Source organism: Tachysurus vachellii, chromosome 3 (assembly GCF_030014155.1).
Source record: "Tachysurus vachellii isolate PV-2020 chromosome 3, HZAU_Pvac_v1, whole genome shotgun sequence".
In the NCBI taxonomy this organism is placed as follows: domain Eukaryota; kingdom Metazoa; phylum Chordata; class Actinopteri; order Siluriformes; family Bagridae; genus Tachysurus; species Tachysurus vachellii.
In genome coordinates this window covers 24,151,544-24,173,861 of record NC_083462.1, presented here as the reverse complement: position 1 = coordinate 24,173,861, position 22,318 = coordinate 24,151,544, and the positions used below count along the sequence as shown (strand labels likewise).

The window sequence follows — 22,318 nt, the reverse complement described above, 5'->3', positions numbered from 1 at the left end:
AAACCAGACCCAAACACAAAGATAGCTAAAAAACACGATTTAATAACAACAAAAAAAAAAACCCACCAAAATGGAAAACAATAGGGAAAGAATTTGTGGAAGGAAAAGAAACCGAAACACCAAACAAAGACCATGAAGACAACACGAGGACAAGTATTCCGCACTGCCAAAGGCAACGTGGCAGGGATAAATAGGGAGACAATTAGACACATAAGGAACTGGTGTGCAGAGGAAGGAAGGAATTAAGACACATGAACACAAATCGTTAACAAAAACACATATCACAAGACACAACTGCCGGAACGCCCCTAATGGTCCAACAGGAAAACGTTCAAGTGTGATAATAACACCTCTATAAGAGGATTAATTTAATTTCAGGGCTTTATAATATACAGTAATTCCATTTATTTGCAGATTACAGTATATGGGTACTTTTCTTTGAAATGCGAATTCTATGAGAAACTAAATTAATCCCCAGTCTATTACTTGTTACATGCTGGTAACTTAATCTTACATGAAATTATTTATTAATGAAATTATTCTTACATGTGTGACTCTAGAAATTGCAGATTTTGTTTTACTGTTGACTTAAAATATAAAGACCGTTTGGAAAGTTTTGATGGCTCTGGTACTTACTTTGGGAACTAGGAGTCAAAATTTTGTTCCCAAGCTTCATTAGTAAACCAATTCTACTTACTGACATTAAACACTATACTTGCATCTTTAAACATATTCCCAGCCTCCAAAATCTTCTCCAGAAATATTAACATGCTTTTTGTTTTGCAGGGGATTGTACATTTAGCTAGCAAATCCACAAAAAACACTATGATAGATGCAGAATTTAAAATGATTTCTGCTCCAGGAAACATTAATCATAATATCTATGCTGGTTCCTGATCTGTATAGAAATATATTCAGAAACCTAAAGCGTTTATCTGAAGAGTTTTTTTTATAGGTTTAATGTAATACCCCACTACAGAAGGTAAAAGCTAAAAGGTTTCAAACTCAACTAATTCAGAAAAGTAGAACAATTTACCAGCTAAATAATTCCCAAGGCACCTTTTAAATAGTCCATTGGTGTGTTCAACACAGTGGTGTGTGTAAATAGTGCAATGACTTCAGGGCCAGAGCTGTGGAGAAGGGAATCTATAATAATTCCTATCATTAAAGATGTAATTTCCTTTGCAGATTAGTGTTATGGTGATTGAGGCTCGCCAGCTAATGGGTTTAAACATGGATCCATTGGTGTGTGTAGAAATTGGAGAGGAAAAGAAGTATACATCTATGAAAGAGTCAACAAACTGCCCTTACTACAGTGAGGTGAGCAAACTTGTACTTTGTAAAAGAGGCACAATCTAACAGACTGTTCCAGCTTCCATTAAAAACCTAAATCTTTTACTTTTTTATGTGATATTAATTGATACGTTAAAAATAACAGATTTTTTTAAATTAAATGAAGTCCAAGTCTGAACTAGTGTAGAATTTCATTTGAGTAAAATGTCCTAATTTTAAGAGGCAATAATATATTCACTTTTATATTGAAATCTTGCTTTGTACATTTTTTTTTTTCTAGTACTTTGTCTTTGACTTCCATGTTCCACCTGATGTCATGTTTGACAAGATCCTTAAGATTTCGGTGAGTACAATCCATTTGTCGTAGTAGGAAACTCTGGTATGTGAAAATTCTTAACATGAGCATTGGATACTTGACTATTCTAATTATCCTGCAGGTCATTCATTCAAAAAATATATTGAGAAGTGGCACACTGGTTGGAAACTTTAAAATCGATATAGGGACAATCTACGCACAACCTGGTAAGTAATAATGTAACAGATAAAAGACTTATTACAATATTTTGGATTAATAATAAAGTGTTTTTATTGTGCTTTAATTTTTTATGGCTTTTTGGTATAGAACACCAGTTCTACCACAAATGGGCCATGCTGACTGACCCCGATGACATCACAGCAGGCTGCAAAGGCTATGTCAAATGTGACGTAGCAGTGGTAGGGAAAGGGGACAACATTAAGACCCCACACAAGGCCAACGAGATAGACGATGATGACATAGAAGGGTAAAACATCTAGTTTAAACTATGCAGATAGTCAAAATAAATTTTATTCATAAGAAAATCTTTCAGTTAATTACAGTCAAAACGTTTAGTAGGGATATGGCATGTTGTTCAGGATTGCATAGCTTCTCCGTAATCACAATCACTATGCACATAATTATGAGGAGAATTAATTTAACATCTGTAATATAGCTTAAATATTAAATCATTTTTTTAACCCAAAGCAAAAAAATGTCCTTATAATAGCCTGTTTCTTTCAGGAATCTTCTGCTGCCTGAGGGACTACCAGTAGAAAGGCAGTGGGCCCGCTTCTATGTGAAGGTCTTCCGAGCAGAAGGTCTGCCAAAAATGAATGCCAGCATCATGGCCAATGTGAAAAAGGCTTTAATTGGAGAGAACAAAGACCTTGTGGACCCTTATGTTTCAGTGCAGTTTGCTGGGCAGAAGGTAAGCCAACTCTGATGATCACTGTTCAGTGCTCTGCTAACGGTATGTGTCATGTTTTTTTAAAAACCTCCTGTTCCTGAGCTGCCACTTTCGTAAAGCTGTAATAGTATCTTACAATCAAACTGACTGATAGGAGTTTTTGGATGCATCACTGATAACACACACATCTAGATAATGTTAATGCACAGCATTTTGATCACATGCATTTGTTATTAGGAAGATGTCACCTCAACATGGTTTTAAAGCATATTTTAATAAAGGTTCTTAATATTTCACTGTTTCTCACTTTATGGGAGGTTAGTACATTTATTAAGCTGCTGATTGCAATGATATGAGATCAGATCCACGTAAAAAAACAGATTATGTCAAATAATGAGAGGAAGAAAGCAGAATCTCCAAGCACAATGTGCAGAGTTCTTCCTAAATAGTAAACAAAGTCTATGTGGTGTACATTGCATAGGTAGTGATGACTTATGTGTGCTATATGGGATATGTGATGTATCTTCATCCCATAGCTTAATCAGGAATGTAGCTGGCTAGCTAAAGAGTTCCAGACTCAGTGGAAAAGGTGCTAATCAGTAGGGTTTGTGTTCAAGCACAAGGACCGCATATCTGCCAATGTGGGGCTTTATTGCTCTCTATGAATTTCACCATGCTGTACATGGAGGTAAAGGCTGTCTGTCTTAGTTGACTAGTCTGTTTAATGTATACCAGCTGCCTGGTGAATAACATTTTATAGTACTGGATGCTCTTGCACTAAAATAATATGATAGTTCTTCAGTGTTACAATTCAGCCAATAATATTTAGTGCAGAGTACACAGCCTAAAATGTATCATTAAAGTTTACTGAATTGCCACTTTCAGTAGTCATATTAATCTATAGGGCATGGGGAAGTGCACAACACAACACACACAAATCTTCCACTAACAGCTAAAAGCTAAATTCCCCAAAGTGTACCAGCATTAATAAGCTCACTTTAGCTACAATTCTTGTGTACTCTGTGCTAGTTATCTACTACTCTTTTACAACCATACAATACTGTGTCGAATGCTGCTGAGTGCTTCAGTAAAGTAGACCCTTTATATGATGTGCATTGCATGTATGTGTGTACACAGGGAAAAACCTCAGTCCAGAAGGGCACCTATGAGCCCGTTTGGAATGAACAACTCGTCTTTACTGAGATGTTCCCACCCCTGTGTAAACGCTTAAAGGTTCAGATCCGGGATTCCGACAAGGTTACCGATGTTGCCATAGGAACTCATTTTATTGACCTGCGCAAGATTTCAAATGATGGAGACAAAGGTACAAGGAAAGGACATGCTGTCACCACTGTATGAGACTTTGAAATGGGGACAAAAAGTCTACTTAATAGAGCACATTTTTTAAGACATTGTCCTTTTTTTTTGTCCAAAAGGAAATTGTCCTTTTCCCAGAAGCGTGAACATTTTGGCTCACTTTGCTGTCTCCTCTTTAGGTTTCTTACCCACGCTGGGGCCAGCCTGGGTGAACATGTATGGCTCCACACGCCAGTACACTCTAATGGACGAGCACCAGGACTTAAACGAGGGGGTTGGAGAGGGTGTGTCCTTCAGGGCCCGCCTCCTCATTAGTCTTGCTGTGGAGATCTTAGACACATCCTCTTCAGATGTAAACATCTCCTCTGAAGTCCAAGTGGAGCCCATCCAAAATGTCTCAGAAGTGAGATACTAAATTTTGCAGACATTTATTGAAAACACACAATGCTGGATTGTGCATAATTAAATACACTAGAGTCTTTAACTGATTAATTCATTATTATTTACTTAATTTTCATATCTTAAAGTACAATTTTTGAAGTGCTTGGTGCAGCATTAGTAGGGTTAAGGCTAGGGTTATGTAGCAGGGAAACTGTTTCAATGTTAGAAACACCACCCTCATGTCCAGGCAGTTAATGTGCCATGAAAGATGAAAGTCCAAAAAAGAAGGACTTTTAGTCCTACATATTTTAGAGTTTTTCCTGCTTCCAACACTGATTAAACTAATCAGATGATTAACAGCTGTTTGTGAGTGGAAGTGGGTGTGATAGAGCAGGGAAAACACTTAAATGTGCAGAACAGCAGGTTCACCAGAGTTGTGAGCCTGTATATTAGCCTGTATAGCAAAGTAAGAAGAAGAGAAATAAAATAATTACACAAAAGTAGATATTGAGGATGCATCTACCAATATATCTATAAACTTTAATATCTAATTTAAACATTATTATTTAAGTTGTGGAAATGGGTCTCTGTTTTCTGAACAATTAATAATTAGATCTTAAGATCCTATGGGTTATTGAGAATAAATCTTCCAGAGCATTTACTGATTTATAATTCTCAGTTGTTTAAGTAATCTTTCTCTGTTCCATCCAAAAACATGCTAGTAGATGGATTGGCTACTCCAAATTGCTCTTATGTGTGAAAAGAAGGAAAAATCACCAGCCCTGTATCTTAAGGTTTGGATCTCATTTTGCACTTGTGCCCATGAGACCATCTTTTTTCCGATGGGCAAGAATCGGTTGTCTTCTGTGGTTTGCACAGAGATACTCCATAATAATTCAGATGTTTAAACAGTGTGAAAATGTCGCAGTGTGAAAGCACATTTATGGATCTAGATATTGACAGGAGCAAAGTCAGAATGTGTTACAGCAACTAACCTAGAGCAACACTCTAATAAGACACAAACTACTCAATACCTCAAAGTATATTTACTTTTTATGAAGTAAACCTGAGGACAAAACAATGTCTGTTATTTCACTGTAAATCATAATGGTGCACTTTTCCTGCATAGCTCAAATGAATGATAAGTAGAAATAAAATTATTCAAATAATTAAGCAAATTGATTTTTCTCACATGAGCCACAATCAGCCTGACCAATAATGGGTGTAATATCGGGCAGTATACAGTAAGTGGATGGTTGCAGTTCATGATTCTGTTTCTCATCTGTCTCACTTTGCTGGTCTGGAATTTTTAAGATCAGAGGAACGTGAAGTCAAATAGTAGGGGGTTCTGGGCAAGTGTATATTGTGGGGCATTATACTGCTATTGTTTTGCTGGCACAGTTCCACATGGATCCACTTCCACTGTTGGTTCTCTTGTCTGATTCATCCTGAATTTTCTGCACTTTTGACTCATCCTTTCATTCTTGAAAATCGTTTCACCTCTACTCTTCTACATGAGTGTACTGTATTGACTTATAATCCCTCTATCCAGTGTCACAGAGAAGAGAATGGGTTGCCTTTAAAGTCTGGTTCCTGTAAAGGTTTCTTTCTCATGTTGTCTCGTGAAAGATTTTCTTGCCACTGTTGTCTCTGGCTTGCTCATTGGGGAATTAAATGTGCTTAATGTTTGATCTAAGAGTTGCACAAAGTATTTTATGGAGTCCATGCTCGTCAGTTAGTTCGTTTTTTTTATTGGTTTCCCGTTAATCTGCTTTGTTATTTTAGGTTAAATGTAAAGAAGAATTTGCTCAAATAAGAAACATGGTGATTTCTAAGAGTCTACAAATTTTCTTTGTTTTCAGATTTCACCAGGCAAAATAGAGGAGTTTTTTTTGTTTGGATCCTTCTTAGAGGCGACCATGATTGACAGGAAGATAGGCGACAAACCAATAAACTTTGAAGTCACTATTGGTGGGTAAATGATATTAGCCTGAAGATTGATTTAATTTTTATTTCATGTTCCTGGAACATGCATAATATTGGTGTTTAAATATATGTTTTACTGAAGTACATTTAAAAAGATATATTTTGATCCGAATAACCTTTGCAATCATACCTTCCCTGTTCCTAGGTAACTATGGTAACCAGATTGATGGTGCAAGCAAGCCAGTAAAAAAGAAGAAGAAGGGCAAAGGGGATGGTGATGATGAGGAGTCTGAGCTGATCCATAACTCAAGTGATGAAGAGGCTGAGGAGGATGGGGAGCTGGCATCAGTATCCTCTACTCCTTCCATGAAGCCTGTAATCACCGACAGGTCAGTCTCAAGGGAACAGAGCTGATGTCTGTGGGGTTAAAGATCAAAGGCTAAGGAAAGCATATTGATGGGTTGGTGTATGCTGCATGTGGACACATCCTTCCAGTGTTATTAAATAAATAAATTAGCAATTAAATGTTGAGTAGTGAAGTGAATTTTTGTAATTGTCATTCGAGAAAGATGTAGGCAGAGTTTTGCAATTCTAATGTCATAAAGCACATCTTTTTGTCCAGAGATCATTACGTCTAAATAGTTTTCAGTCTTCTGAATTTTTTTTTTTTTTACTTTTCTTTCTATTATTCTTGTTTTTTTACTTCTACGTGAATCAGTTAAATTGATTAGTTGTTGTATTTATATTATTTACCAGTGCAGCCATTCCAGGACTTGAACATTGTGCATTTTACGTTTATTTTCAGCAATTACTTCCATTTGCCATATTTTGAAAAGAAGCCTTGTATCTACATCAAGAGTTGGTGGCATGATCACAGAAGACGTTTCTATAACTCAAATATTATGGACAAGATTGCAGATAAACTGGTTAGACAATGTTTTTGTCCTTATGTTTTCTAGAATTGAGAAAAGGCATTGTTACATGGTGAAGAAATATTTTTTCAAGCTCAGGAAATATCTGTGTGTGATAGGAAGAGGGTCTGAATGATGTTCAGGAGATTCTGAAGACAGAAAAGGCTTATCCTGAACGCAGACTGAGGGGTGTTCTGGAGGAGCTGAGCACTGGCTGCAAGTATGTGTGCATGAACCTGTGATGCCGCAGTGGATTGCATTATGATCCTGTTATATTACTGTGATTGACTCACATGGATTTTCCAATGATTACAATGTCTAATTTTTTCATTTACGACACACTGCATGTTTTAATAATTTATAGTTCGATTTAATGTTGTGGACCATCTGAGAGCCAAGTTAGTTCCTGATATCACTTATATTAAAGCTGGGATAAGCACTCAATCTTCACCAACATCTCTCTTTCAACATACACACACACACACAAACACACACACACGTACACACGCACGGTAGATTGTAAGATAATGGAGAAAACAAAAAGCTTAACTAATACTAACAGCGCTTACAACCAAGAATCATAAGTTGTAATATTAATTTCATTTATTCTAAGAAAAAAAACTTTATTACATCAATGATTATAATGAATTACTTTGTTAAACAACAAGCCTTTATAATTTTTTTATTATTAGTATTTGTCTTAAATTATATGGTTAATCTAAGCTGTTATTACAGAAACAAAAACATATTAAAATAAATTAAAATAAAACCCTAATATTATCATTCATGGTAAAGCCTGCAATGTTATACTGTACCTTAATAAATCTGTACATTCAATCACTCTATTTTAATAAACAATAACCACCAGCAGCAGCTTTATAAATTCCATATGACAGTCTATGAATTATTTAACAAATAAAAACAATCACTATATTTATTTTACTAACTTCTCATCTTCTATTTTTGTTCTGACAGTCGGTTTGTCACCCTGGCCAATAAAGATCAGAATCAAGCTGGTATAACCAAATTGGATCGGGAAAGGCTGAAAGCCTGTCTAAGAGAGATGGTATTATATCTACACGATACACACCCACCATATAGAACGAATAAAAGCTCAAACATAATGAGTTGAATGTGCTTTGCTGTGATGTTTGTAGGAGAGCATGGCCCAGCAGGCTAAGACAATGCGCTCACAAGTAAAGAAAAACACTGTGCGTGACAAAATAAAACTGGCGCAGAATTTCCTGCAGAAGCTTCGGTTCATGGCTGATGAGGTTAGAAGTACAACAACTTCTGACACATTGTATTTCATATAATTTTGCATTTATGTTTTATATGAAAATATCACTTTTGGGTTTTTTCAGCCTCAGCACAGTATTCCTGATGTATTCATATGGATGATAAGCAACAATAAGCGTATAGCATACGCACGCATTCCTTCAAAAGACCTCCTCTACTCAATTGTAGATGAAGAGATGGGTAAAGATTGTGGGAAAGTCAAAGCTGTCTTTCTCCGGGTAAGTCCCACTATTTCTTTCATTCTCACTAAAATAGTTTTTGTCCTGTTTGAGTTTCCTTTAGTTTTAAGCTCTAAAAGGAGTGCTATGTAAATGTCATAGTAAAACTTTTATATTGTTCTTAATATAATTTTGACAATTATATGCAGTTACCAGGAAAGAAGAGCTTTGGCCCAGCTGGCTGGACAGTTCAAGCTAAGATGGAATTGTATTTGTGGCTTGGTCTGAACAAACAAAGGAAGGACTTCTTGAGTGGTCTGCCCAGTGGCTTTGAGGAAAACAAAGCAACTAAAAGCACAGGCCTACAGCCGGTGCCACCCAATAACCTCATCTATAACAGTAAATATGCAGTCTGGCCATCAGCTTCTCTTAAGTCTGTTGAGAGTGAGAGTCAGTGTTGAGAGACGTCTGAAGCTTTACATAAAGCCAAATGAATTTGAAAATTTTTATTTGAACTTGAATTTAAAAATTCATTTGTTGATTTTACTTTAGTTGAAAGCTTTTAGTTTGTATTTAGTTATTTTGAAAGAAAGAAAGAATAAATAAATGAATTTTTGAATGAATGAATGAATGAATGAATGAAAAAGAAAGAAAGAAAGAAAAAAGAAAGAAAGAAAAACTTGTAATTTTGTTGTACTATATCTAAAATTTCTTTTATTTTATTTAATTGGTACTTCACCCAGATAAACAAATATTTTAATTTTAATACCTTAGCTTTTTATTTAATAACATTATACGAGGACTATTTGTATATTAAATTAGTCTGTGCTGTAATCATAAATAAACTGTGCACTGTTTTCCTGATTCAATTTTATTCTGTGGAATTTAAAATATCCTTGTCACATCACTAATGATTATATAACGATTTTGGATGTGCTTTCTGTAGTATACTACAGAGTACTTTATTCAACAGCAATTACTATGTCATTTGGATATTTGGATTTAAAGCCTCCGTGTCCCCCTTTAGGTATGCAAGTGTTCCAGCTAAGGGCTCACATGTATCAGGCTCGTAGCCTGTTTGCTGCTGATGACAGCGGTCTGTCTGATCCTTTCGCCAGGGTCTTCTTTTCCACATACAGTCAAGTCACTGAGGTGTGTTTCTCTGTGGATTTATGAATTTGTTCCATTTTCATAAGATTTGCTGCATACTATGCTGTACACGTTTGTATTTCCTACAAAAACGTATGTTTTACTGAATTAATGTCTGTTGGTTTGTTTCAGGTGCTCAGTGAGACTCTTTGTCCAACATGGGACCAGTTGTTGGTGTTTGATAATGTTGAGCTTTACGGTGAAGCCAGTGAACTCCGTGATGACCCTCCAATCATAGTCATAGAAATTTATGACCAAGATACTGTGGTAAGGCTTTGATTTTTATATTTGTGTGTAATTATTGAAGTTAAATTGAGTTCTAATGCTGGACACTTTTGCATTTTTTTAGAGATTATAATGGTCGGGTAACAAACCCTCATTTCACTGCGATAAGATTTTATTGAAATTTTTGCTATTGTCTGAAGTCAGTGTTTGTTCCTGTTTTACTCAGGCCCTGCCTTGTTGTTGAATGACAGTGCTGATTTAAACGCTCAATGTAGATTAGATATTATGCAGAAAAGTTTTGGTTTATGCCTGTGGTTCTTTTCAGAGTGTACCCAGAGAGTCTGTAAAACATAGCCCCAACTTTGTTTTCCTTTAATCCATTACTAATTGCAATATAATACTATTATAGTTGTTATTAATAACTTATTTTAAGTTATTATATTGGCGGGCCCTCAAATTAACTGTGTGTAATCCAAATAAACCAAAAGACACCTTGAATATAACTTTAATTTATTCATGTAAATTCATTAAAGCTATGTGTTGTAGATATTTTAACACATTCACGGCTGTTTGAGTAAAGAATAAAATAAAAATAAAAAATAACTAAAAATTATAGCTCCGATACTTGCATTTTAGAATATGTTTTTGCCTAATGTCTTTCATTTTTATAATTGTTAGAATTATCTTCATAATAATACATATTTATGTGCATCACTATATGTATGTTGTGGCTAGACTTAAAGAAAGTACAGTTTTGTCTTGTACAATGTATAGCATAATTCCTCCCCCACTATTTAAAATGCCCTCAGATGGCTCCCTCAATACTTTGGGATTTCTTTGCAATTAGGAAGGTTCATTTCTCTTGTTATTGTAGTTTTAGTCTAAATTATTCTAACTGCACTTATGGTGTTTGTGCTATAATGATTGTGGGAGTTAAGAGCAATATTGCAATGAAAAGAACATCACTGCTTTTGAGTACCTATTTGCTTTTGTCTCATGCTTAAAAGTAGTTAATAACACAACACAAAATCCCAATTTCCAAAACATTTATTAAAGCACTTGATATAATTATATAAGATTTCATTGCAATTAATAAAGTGTATATATGTAAGAATGAATATATCTAGTTCTTATCAAATCATATCTGTGGGTGTGTGGCAACAGTGACCTCCAGTGCTTGAAAGGATTATCATACATGTGTATTGTGTGCAGGGAAAAGCAGAGTTCATTGGCCGAACCTTTGCCAAGCCATTAACTAAGATGGTTGATGAGCATTATGGGCCCCCACGCTTCCCACCCCAGTTGGAGTACTACCAGATCTTTAGAGGAAACTCGACTGCAGGAGAGCTGCTGGCTGCCTTTGAGCTTCTACAGGTACAGATTATGCAGATGTGGTACAGATTTGATTTTACCCTTTAAAACAAGAGATATTTTGGAATTTAGATTGTAGTTTTTGTTTGCAAATTGTCTGAGAACTATTTTAAAATCTAGGTGCTTCTTTCAGAAAACTGTCCGTTTGTTTAAACCACCTCCTTGCAGTTTGTTCTGTTTTTCTGCAATTGACTCCACTCAACTCCACTCCGCCGATTCAATCTGGCTTCTGGCGGTTACAATGGATAGTGAAAGACATATATGTTGTATTTCAAGCAGAATTTAGTTTGTTTTGCTGAATGCTTTCCCATACACAGATCGGGCCAGCAGGAGTAAAAGATCTCCCTCCACTCGATGGGCCAAATGATGAAGACCACGGCCCCATCCTACCGGTGCCTCTGGGAATACGGCCTGTCCTCAGCAAATACCGCATAGAGGTGAAAATCTCAGTAAACAAATTTACACACTGCCCATAATCAGACCTCTTGTGTAGACTGAGACTCTCCATCACCCTATAGATTCTGTTCTGGGGCCTGAGGGACATAAAGAGAATTAACCTGACACATGTGGACAAACCTCGTGTGGACATTGAGTGTGCTGGAAAAGGTGTCCAATCAGCCCTCATTCTAAACTACAAGAAAAATCCAAACTTCAGCACTCTGGTGAAATGGTTTGAAGTGGTGAGTTCGCTCCAATGTAAATAGCCCACATCCCAACTAAGAAGTTTTTTTTTTTTTAATGTAATGCCTAATGTCTAGGAATCTTCAGTACAGAATGTTTTATTTGTCAAATTTGCTAGGTGCTTGGTGCAGGTTTTGTAAAACACTGCCGGAACAGTTTTAATGATTGGAATGGTATAATGGAAAAAAATAATGTTACCACCCCCCAAAAATATTGCGGACTTCTGTATTACATACTCTATTACATAAAACCTACACAAAAAAAACAACCTACAAAGGTCTATTATTGCTTCAAATAACCAACAAATTATTATTGCTTTGTTACTGAAACTGTTAATTAAAACAGAAGCCAGATTAATATTAACAAAAAAAAATTGTTTTAACACAAAATATTTTCAACGTGTTTTCAATATGACACTTGACAGAAATGAAAAAGTTCTGTATTATATAGTCCTATAAAAACACCAACGAAAGAAAAAAAACTGTTAGTGATGCTTTACAATGCTTAGTGAAGCTTCACTTGATATATTTGCTAGCTACTTTGCAGGGTTTCAGCTCTTTGTTGGCTCATATTCATCTCTATTAATAACATCTTTGATTTCACTCTGTTGAGAATGTAATTTATTTCTTTGCTTTATAGTGCTACTCAAATATGTGGCTTTTTTCAATTGTAATATCAATGGGGAAAAAATGGCACACCAAATTTATTCAAACACCCCAGAAACATGTTTTTATTGCATTAACGGCTACCTTTAAGAACTTGAAAAATTCATTAATCTGTCAGCTGGGGTGCATGTTACTTTCATATGCTTTTTGGGTTACTAATGGTATATATTACAGGACCTACCAGAGAATGAGTTACTCCATCCTCCTCTGAATATTCGAGTGGTGGACTGCAGAGCTTTTGGACGTTACACATTAGTGGGTTCACATGCTGTCTCCAGCCTTCGGAGGTTTATCTACACACCACCAGATAAGAAGACCGACAACTGGGCCAATACAGGTAGCTAAGAGCATTTGCCAAAAGCTTTTTATTTCTCTGTAAAATTTGAATTTCTCTATAAAGAAATGTCTTGCTCTTCAGAAGTTTTAATTTACTACACTAACTATTTAAAGAGAAATGCTATGTACTGGGACTTTCCAGCTAACACAAAGTTTTAGAAATGTATTGACTGTAAGCTTGACTGTAATTATATTTTTTTTACCCGAATATTCCTTTTTAAACAAAATCAAGCATCTTGCATACATTACTATTACGGTTAAAAATAAATGTTGCAGGCATATTGTGGGACCTTTAAAAACCATCTTGAAAACCTAACAGATTGGACAGTTGGAGAACTAAGGATTGCATCCCTTTATACAGTACATGCAAGTTTGAAGAGTTTCTTTTTCCTTTTCCAAGCTAATTCCCTTTCTTCACTTTTCTCTCCACTCTTTTTGAACTGCAATGGTAGTCCTGTCCTTTTAACATTGTCCTGTCCTTTCTACTGGTATTTGGCTTTTAACTGCTCATATACAAATGACCCTGCCAACTACAGCAAGACTAGCCAATGGCTTAATGGCTTTTACCAATGGGACGTCCCGTTCCCAACCCTGCTCTCATCCCTTCTCTCACTCCTCAGGTGAAATCGTAATCAACATGAACCCTGAGGCCAATGTTAAGAAGATGGACACTGTGGTCAAATTGGATCCTGTGAGTCTTTCCATGGCTTTTAAAATCCACATAGTAGATATAACATGACGTTTTGAGTATACTGCCTGAGTATGTTTGCATGTTCAGGTTAGTACGAGATACATTATTTGTAATCCTGTGTATTGGATTTATTGTTAAGCTGGGGTATAATTATTTGTTGCGTTGAGAATTTGTGATTTGATGTTTGTTTCATGTGGACCCCTCTCTGTAGACCTCTGATGCTGTTGTTAAAATTGATTCGGTAAGTCACAGCATGTATTTAGTTTCAAAAGTTTTATGTGTAATGGGTAACAGCTTGCCAACTTTACGTCGTCATAAAATAAGCATATAGTCAATAGTAATTTACAGCTGGTTAAAAAAACAGTAGATTTTAAGTGTTTTAAGGCTAGCAGCAAAAGTCATTATTTACTCTAATAGAATGAGGAAGAAAAGGAGAAAGAGAAGAAGAAGAAGAAGAAAAAGAAGGGTGAGGAGGTAGAGGAAGAGGAGCAAGATGAGAGCATACTGGACTGGTGGTCAAAGTACTTTGCCTCAATAGAGACAATGATGGAGGTGAGAGACTGTCTTTCCTCAGTATTGGGGTTATTTCACCTTAGGTGAAAAAGAAGACTGCTTTTGATAAAATCTTGTTTTTTTTTTTTTTTATGCAGAAACTGCGTGCTCAAGAAGCAGCCTTAGCCGAGGCAGAAGAGCGAGAGGACATGGAGATTGCTGCAGAAGTGGCTGGTAAACACAATGAAACATAGCTACATTAGCATAGACATGGCACTGTAAACTCTTCCAAAGTGTACCAAGGCAGAATTTATGGCATCATGCTATACACCATTACTTTTACCCATCCCATGTATGTTTGTTGCCATCACATTATATCGCAGTGTTCACATCTTTATTGTTTTGCCATGAAAGTTAACTCCAAGCAAACATGTCTGTAAATATAAACTTACATCTAATTATAGTCTGACAAGGTGCATAATTAATGGTTTTATAAATGCATTTTTATTATTCCAATTTTATATATTTTAACTCTCATGGCTTCGAAAGATGTAAGATTAAGCCATTGACATCTCCCATGCTGTCCATCCTCTTCCACTCCCATTTGCTCCTCTCACTCCTCAAACCTAACCTCAGAAATCAGAGTTGATCAATCTCATATGAAAGGCATCAAGACTAAAGAGAAAAAGGCCAAGAAGGACAAGAAGAAGAATCAGAACAATAGTGAAGCAGCGGAGAAAAAAGCTGCCAAACCAAAAATAGAAGAACTTATGGTCAGTCTTTTTCATACAGATTTCTGTAAATTTATTAAGATATACAGTATTTTAAAAATATTCTACTTAAATAAAATACATCTTATTTCCTAATGAATTTTGAATATGAATATTGTTCATATTTAGGTGTACAATAAAGAGCTTGAGGCTGAGTTTGATGAATTTGAGGACTGGCTTCACAGCTTCAACCTGTATAAAGGAAAGGCTGGAGATGATGATGATACTGCTGCGATGGATGACGACCGAATCATGGGTCGATTTAAAGTATGATCAGTTGTTACAAGCAGGTGAACCAGATATACTGATTCAAAGAATATGCATTGTTGTTAACCTCATTCCTTTTCTGTGACCCTTGACCTAGGGCTCAGTGTGTGTGTACAAGCTGCCTCTTTCAGAAGAAATCACCAAAGAGCCTGGATTTGATCCCAATATGGGGATGTTTCAGAATATACCACATAATGATCCCCTTAATGTCCTAGTGAGAATTTACATTGTTAGGGTAAGACTTCTCAAGGTCCTAGTTTCCTAAGCATTTAACCACCATTTTCTAACCCATTTCCATCATTACCAAGCTGTAAAAACTTTGCTTTCTAGGCAACAAACCTTCATCCTACTGACCTGAATGGGAAAGCTGATCCCTATGTTGTTATTAAACTGGGAAAAACAGAGATCAAGGACAAGGAGAATTACATCTCAAAGCAACTCAACCCTGTTTTCGGGAAGTGAGTACAAAACTGCAAATCTTTCTAAATGGATAAATAACAAGTCAAGTCAAGCTTTTATTGTCAAAACAGTATTTTATATTATTTCTTTTTATTAAATGTTTTTATAACAAGAAAAGAGCAGATGTAGATCTATCAATCATAAAAATATAATTCTAATATTAAATTTGTAGCAGGGGTTTAATCCTAATATTGAAGTCCCTATATTCTCCACATTTTTTTTTGTTTTTTTCTTTAAACTCTGAAGAGTCCCATGCAAAAAAAATGTCTTTATTATAGAAAATATTGTACTCTTTTTAAGGTGCTTTGATATTGAGGCCAGATTTCCCATGGAGTCGATGCTGACAGTGTCAATATTTGACTGGGATTTAGTTGGCACTGATGACTTGATTGGAGAAACCAAGATTGATCTGGAGAACCGTTTATACAGTAAACACAGAGCAACCTGTGGCATTGCGTCCACCTACTCTATGTAAGCATCAGTTTTGACTTAATATCGGTTACACATGGAGTGTATTTCCAATTTTTTCTGCTCTCAGCAAGCATTTCAGGTAAAATGTTTGGATTTGTTATTTGTTTTATGCCCATAGCCATGGATACAATTTGTGGCGAGATCCACAGAAACCAACTCAGATACTCGCTAAGTTGTGTAAGGATGGCAAGTTGGATGGGCCACATTATGGCCCAGGTGGTAGAGTCAAGGTTGCAAACCGTGTCTTTTTGGGGCCAACAGAAATCGAAGATGAAAATGGTGAGTTATTAAAGAAATTTTGCAGGAAATGGAATCAGTTTTAAATGTCTAATATCTGTGAGGGTTTGGATTTGATAATGACAGTAATTCAGCCAACTCACATAAATATAGACATATTTGCATATGTATGTATGTTTGTGTGTAGGTCTGAAGAAGCCAACAGATGAACATTTGGCACTTATTGCATTAAATCACTGGGAGGAAATGCCTCAAGTAGGCTGCAAACTCATCCCAGAACACATAGAGACCAGGGCTCTTCTTCATCCTGAGAAAGCAGGCATTGAACAGGTACAGTAACATCACTCTTGTTTATTTTACACAAAGTCCTTAAGTTTTCAGTGATGTTTGAACATTTCCTATTTCAGTACTGAAGGCCAAATCTGCATGCTAAATTTTATTAGACGTGCATTACAATTTTTTAAGAGGATTCAAGACTTAACTTGCAAATAAATCAAGTAAATTAAGCATTAGTTTCTCTGTAACTGTTTAGAAATACGTCTCAAAGACAAGTAACACATCCTATTCTCTGTTAAATTTTATAAACCTTGCAGGGGCGAATTGAGATGTGGGTCGACATCTTTCCAGTGGATGGACCTGCACCAGGACCTGCCTTAGACATAACACCACGAAAACCAAAGAAGTGCGTAAAATCTTTTGGAGTTGACCTCTTTACTCAGTGCTAGTTGCATATTTAAATATACACTTTGCTATTTACTTTGTGATATTAATGCTCGTAGTTTTTTTATGACTGTGCATGATAACCTAGTAAAAAAAAAGTTTTTTACGTAATCAACCAGCCTTTTAAAAATATTTTAGAAATATCAAATTGCCTAATTGTCGTACTTCCTTAAAAACAGAATTTTTTCTATATAATCTCTTACATTGGCAATGTTTATCACAGAGTGAGAAAGAGAGAGTGATGTCTGAGTGGAAAAAATAAAAATAAAATAAAATTAGCCTGCTAGTGTTTAGATGTGCTTATCCAAAAATAGATATGTTTAATTTAGTTTTGATCTGCAATGACAATGTCTTACATCAAGCAATTTATATCTACCATGTAAGAAAAAAACATGTTGCAAACATACTATAAGTTGTAGTTGAGTATCATTGTAACATGTTTATCACTGTAGAAGGTTAACCATGCCAAATGTCTCTGTGCAGAGAAACAGTGGTTTATGGATCTAGAAGGAGTTTGTTAAGAACTCGAACCTATATTTTGAGGGCTTGGGCACAAAAAGGATGAGGTTATGGAGTACTCAGCTTGATCAATGGGGGAAAATACGTATGCAGTAATAGATGCAAATGTATTTTAAACAGTTAACAGGGAGGTAAAGATCTAATCATAAACCACCACTAACCATGAAACCGTGATGGTGCAAAAGTCGTAAACTCAATTATTCTTCAGAAATTATTTCTCTGCTATAGCACTTTGCATATTGCTCTTTCTTCATTGTAGAGTTTATTTCTGTGTGTCTTCAAAGATGACTCCAAATATACTACATGGCTCTTTCTTGCTTTCTCTTCTTGTTCTCTTCCACATGAGCTTTCTCTATCTGCTTTCCCCTTTCCTGATACTCTCTAAGCCATTATAGTGTTTAATATCTACTTTTATTATATATTCAGATGACCACATGTCCTCCCCTTCTTCCCCCTCCCTCCACCACTTTACCAGATATGAGCTCAGGGTAATAATATGGAATACTGACGAGGTAATTCTGGAAGACGATGATTACTTCACAGGGGAAAAATCCAGTGACATTTTTGTCAAGAGGTAGGTATGGGCTGGTGTGTGAAATGTGTGGTTAATCTTTTCTTTTCTGTCTGTATGTCTGTTTTTTTCTTGCTCTCCCATCCCCTGCGTTATTGCTGTGCTGTCTAGCTTTGAGCTTCGCGTTATTATTTGGAACACTGATGAAGTTGTTCTACAAGATGATGCTTTCATGACAGGAGAGAAGATGTCTGACATCTATGTGAGGGGGTAAAAACAATTCCAATGCATGGCTTGACTGCTTATTTATAGGTCATTTATGTTAGTGAAAAGCACACAAGCAAACCAAACTTGACATTTGCTTTTCATTTCACTGAAAATCACATACCAGGACCATAGCATTTAACCAATAGTGAAATAAAGCTATGTGTTTTATGATGTAGGATATTAAATATTACAAGCCAAAAAGTCTGACAATTTAATAGTTAAGTACATATTTATTTTAATCTATGAATTTTCAATTAAATGTTAAGGTCCTGGTCTGTCAAAACAGCAGGGCCCAAGATACCTCAGGATTCACAAATCTCCCCTTTACAGTGCATGAAACAGTGCAAATAAGTTTGATTTCCTCACACAGTGAATGTCAGGCATGTTGTCGGATAGTTAAATACTCGGAGAAATCAGATTTTAGTATAACTTATTTAATATAAGTTTATTAAGAGAACATTTGTGTTTAACTAAGTGTGAAGGGTTTTCTCATGCTTCCATACATATCATCTGCTCTCTCCCTGCCCTTAAAACCATTACATTCCCAGTGGACTAACATATTAGAACTTAAATTCTGAATCTACTGCATTCAACACATGACTGCTTGCATAACAATTTCAGACCATAAGAATGCATTAGTTGACTATTAGTTATATATTAGTTCTTCGTATATGCAACTTCTCATATCCATGGCGAACTGCTATACAGTGTATTGTGTGGATCTGTGATGAAATGTCAATAAAAAACCTCAATGCTGCTGACTCACCCATCTATAACAGATACATGGATTACATTTTCTTAGAGAGTGCATCTCCCAAAGGAAAGAGAATGACATACTGTAATGAAGAAAGGATAAGGAGGTGTTCTAGTTTAGTTTTGAAAAGCAAAATGTGACACCTGTGGTGTTCTCCAGTCTCAAACTGTGAGACATATGAAGAGTACTTTGAACTGAAGGACTGTGCATAAAGAATAATAGTGATTTATGGTAGTAAGTTACGTTGCAATCATGATAAAAATATGCAAAATATGATAGAAACACAAAATAAAACAATATGTTTTGTTCATTGTGAATTCTAAATTCATCTCTTAGACACTGTACTGCATTTTGCTCAAGTTTTAGATTAAAAAAATACTTTGTTTATTCACAGTTTTGGTATTAATAAGCAATCTTTAGCAAATCTGTTCATTCGTTAGGTTATCATTTAGCAAAGTTGGTACAGTTGTACCTGTTTAATTAAAAAAGTAACCATATGTCAAATCATGTATCACTAATTGAATCACCAATGACTGCATTTATCTCTAATAAAAAAATGAGTTTACAAACAAATTTATTTCTTCCAGGAGATAAAATGTTTAAATGCCTGCACAAGTGAGCCTTTCATAAGTGCTTAACAGTTTGCTTTATATGTGTATCATCATTGGAAATATCTTGAATAAAAATGTCTAATTACTAAAATTGGCCTTTTTGCTCCAGCTGGCTGAAAGGCCAAACAGAAGATAAACAGGAAACAGATGTGCACTACCACTCTCTGACTGGAGAAGGAAACTTTAACTGGCGCTTCGTGTTTCCATTTGACTATCTCGAGGCTGAGGAGAAAATCGTGGTCTCTAAGAAAGAGTCCTTGTTCTCCTGGGATGAGACAGAGTACAAGATTCCTGCCCGTCTCACCCTGCAAGTGTGGGATGCTGACCATTTCTCTGCAGATGACTTCTTGGGTATGAAAAATGAGTGAAAGCCTCATTAGTCTTTATGCTACCTGCAGTGTAATGAGTCTTTCAGCCGGAGAAGCTAGTTCAATGCAAACTCACGTCTTCTTTCAGGTGCAGTTGAGCTAGATTTGAACCGGTTTCCTAGAGGAGCAAAATCATCAAAGCTGTGCTCCCTTGACATGATTGTTAATGAACAGGATCTGCCGACCATCTCAATCTTCAAACAGAAAAGGGTGAAGGGCTGGTGGCCTTTTATGGCACAAAATGAGAATGATGAGCCAGAGCTGACGGTGAGACATGAATGTGACACCACATATGCTTTTACAAATATAATATTAGAATACGAATGTCTAAGTTAGTGATTATTATAATAGCCAGCTATATATCTCCAGCTCATTCTTCAGTTATATATAAAGTTGAGCTATACCCATCATAAATAATTCTCCTCATAGGGTAAAGTGGAAGCAGAGCTCCATCTACTGACAGCAGAGGAGGCAGAAAAAAATCCTGTTGGCCTTGGAAGGAGTGAGCCAGAACCACTGGAAAAACCAAAGTAAGATGTCACACACACACACACACACACACAAACATACACACACTCCTGACAAATCTTAGAACCTGACATTGGTATAATTTCATGTGTCATATTTGCATTATTTAACAGACAATAAATATCCTGACTTTAATATAGAAAATTAGCACTAATGTTTTTATGTTGGTCACTAGTAATATATCAATCCACCAACTCATTTATACATGCAAAAAAGGTACAGTTGAGGCCAAAATTATTAGCCCCCTTATGAAATTAGACAAAACTCTTGATTTCTCCATGGAAATGACCATTAACAACAAGTGTTTTATAGTGTGTTTGTTTCCAAAATAAGAAAGACAAAATCTCCACTAAGTTTGATTAGGATATTTAATTGAAATAGTGAGTTGAAACAAGAAAGGGCAAAAATGAAACGTCCAAAATTATTAGCCCCCGGTCATTAATAGTCAATAGTGAACCCTTTCTGAGCCACAACTGACAACAACCTCTTAGAGTAGTTCTTTACTAGGTTGGCACAGGTTTCCTGAGGGATTTTAGCCCATTCTTCCATTGCAAATTGCTCCAGCTGGTCTAAATTACGTGGTTTCCGAGCATGGACATTCACTTTGAGCACTCGCCACAGATTCTCAATAGGATTGAGGTCTGGGCTCTGTGCGGGCCACTCCAGGACCTTTGTTTTGGTATCCTTCAGGAACTGTTGGACCAATTTCGATGTATGCTTTGGGTCATTGTCTTGTTGGAAGACCCAGCGACGACCTAAGGCTAGACTACGAGCAGATTTCTGCATATTATCCCTCAAAATGTCAACATAATTTTCTTTTTTCATGATGCCATGCACCCGAACAAGGCTCCCTGTGCCTGAAGCTGCAAAACAGCCCCACAGCATGATGCTCCCACCACCATGTTTAACTGTGGGAACTGTGTTCTTAGGGTTGAAGGCCTCACCCTTTCTTCGCCAAACATAAGCAACATCCATGTGCCCAAACAGTTCCAGTTTAGTCTCATCAGACCAAAGCACAGACTCCCAAAACTCATCTTTACCTTTCAAATGTTCACGGGCAAACCTCAGTCTAGCTGTGATGTGCCGCTGTTTGAGTAAAGGGGTTCTTCTGGGACGATGGCCCTGAAGCCCACCACGATGAAGAGCCCTCACAACTGTGTTCCTTGAAACATCAACTCCAGAAGAGGCCAGGTCAGCAACAATCATCTTGGCAGATGTCTGGGGCATCTTGCTGATATCTCTGACTATTTTCCTCTCCAGGGTTCTTGAAATCTTGCGCTTACGACCACGCCCAGGTTTGTTTCTTACAGAATTTGTCTCCTTGTACTTGGCAATGATGCAACGTACGGCGGTTCTAGACACTGTGAAAAGCTTGGAAATGGCAGTATAGCCTTCCCCCTTATCATGAGCCTCCACTATCTTCTTTCTGAGCTCAAGACTGATTTCCTTTGTCTTTGGCATGGTGAGTAAAAGTAGTCTCTCCCAATAATGTGTTCAAGTGCCCTGTTCCTTGGAGTCCTTTAATGCTGATTGAATGCCCAGGTGTTGTTAGGAAGCCAATTGACTGCACAGGTGTGGTTTGAAAGCTGATTGATTAATTAGGTGTGTTTTGAAAGCTGATTGATTAATTGGGTGTGTTTTGAAAGCAAATATTCACAAGGGGCTAATATTTTTGACCACCCCATTTTCACTATATTTGATTATAAAGCAAGCCTAAAAATGTATTTTATATTCCA

At 36.3% G+C, this 22,318-nt stretch overlaps 1 protein-coding gene across 2 annotated transcripts in view; it reads left to right on the top strand.

Moving 5' to 3' along the window:
- Nucleotides 1-22,318, top strand: part of otofa (otoferlin a) — a 57,446-nt gene that overhangs the window by 32,648 nt on the left and 2,480 nt on the right. For both annotated transcript variants that reach the window (XM_060866365.1, XM_060866364.1), the window contains exons 9-45: nt 1,189-1,320; nt 1,574-1,636; nt 1,731-1,815; nt 1,916-2,075; nt 2,333-2,519; nt 3,636-3,822; nt 3,995-4,218; nt 6,059-6,167; nt 6,328-6,511; nt 6,928-7,048; nt 7,153-7,253; nt 8,009-8,099; nt 8,191-8,307; nt 8,398-8,550; nt 8,700-8,889; nt 9,518-9,642; nt 9,772-9,906; nt 11,077-11,238; nt 11,553-11,672; nt 11,754-11,915; nt 12,756-12,918; nt 13,538-13,608; nt 13,820-13,849; nt 14,026-14,160; nt 14,259-14,334; nt 14,737-14,873; nt 15,000-15,137; nt 15,235-15,372; nt 15,468-15,595; nt 15,897-16,067; nt 16,186-16,346; nt 16,492-16,634; nt 16,898-16,986; nt 18,019-18,117; nt 19,796-20,037; nt 20,143-20,321; nt 20,484-20,584. In XM_060866365.1, coding sequence (XP_060722348.1) covers nt 1,189-1,320; nt 1,574-1,636; nt 1,731-1,815; nt 1,916-2,075; nt 2,333-2,519; nt 3,636-3,822; nt 3,995-4,218; nt 6,059-6,167; nt 6,328-6,511; nt 6,928-7,048; nt 7,153-7,253; nt 8,009-8,099; nt 8,191-8,307; nt 8,398-8,550; nt 8,700-8,889; nt 9,518-9,642; nt 9,772-9,906; nt 11,077-11,238; nt 11,553-11,672; nt 11,754-11,915; nt 12,756-12,918; nt 13,538-13,608; nt 13,820-13,849; nt 14,026-14,160; nt 14,259-14,334; nt 14,737-14,873; nt 15,000-15,137; nt 15,235-15,372; nt 15,468-15,595; nt 15,897-16,067; nt 16,186-16,346; nt 16,492-16,634; nt 16,898-16,986; nt 18,019-18,117; nt 19,796-20,037; nt 20,143-20,321; nt 20,484-20,584 — 5,009 coding nt within the window. The remainder of the gene's footprint in view (nt 1-1,188; nt 1,321-1,573; nt 1,637-1,730; nt 1,816-1,915; nt 2,076-2,332; nt 2,520-3,635; nt 3,823-3,994; nt 4,219-6,058; nt 6,168-6,327; nt 6,512-6,927; nt 7,049-7,152; nt 7,254-8,008; nt 8,100-8,190; nt 8,308-8,397; nt 8,551-8,699; nt 8,890-9,517; nt 9,643-9,771; nt 9,907-11,076; nt 11,239-11,552; nt 11,673-11,753; nt 11,916-12,755; nt 12,919-13,537; nt 13,609-13,819; nt 13,850-14,025; nt 14,161-14,258; nt 14,335-14,736; nt 14,874-14,999; nt 15,138-15,234; nt 15,373-15,467; nt 15,596-15,896; nt 16,068-16,185; nt 16,347-16,491; nt 16,635-16,897; nt 16,987-18,018; nt 18,118-19,795; nt 20,038-20,142; nt 20,322-20,483; nt 20,585-22,318) is intronic.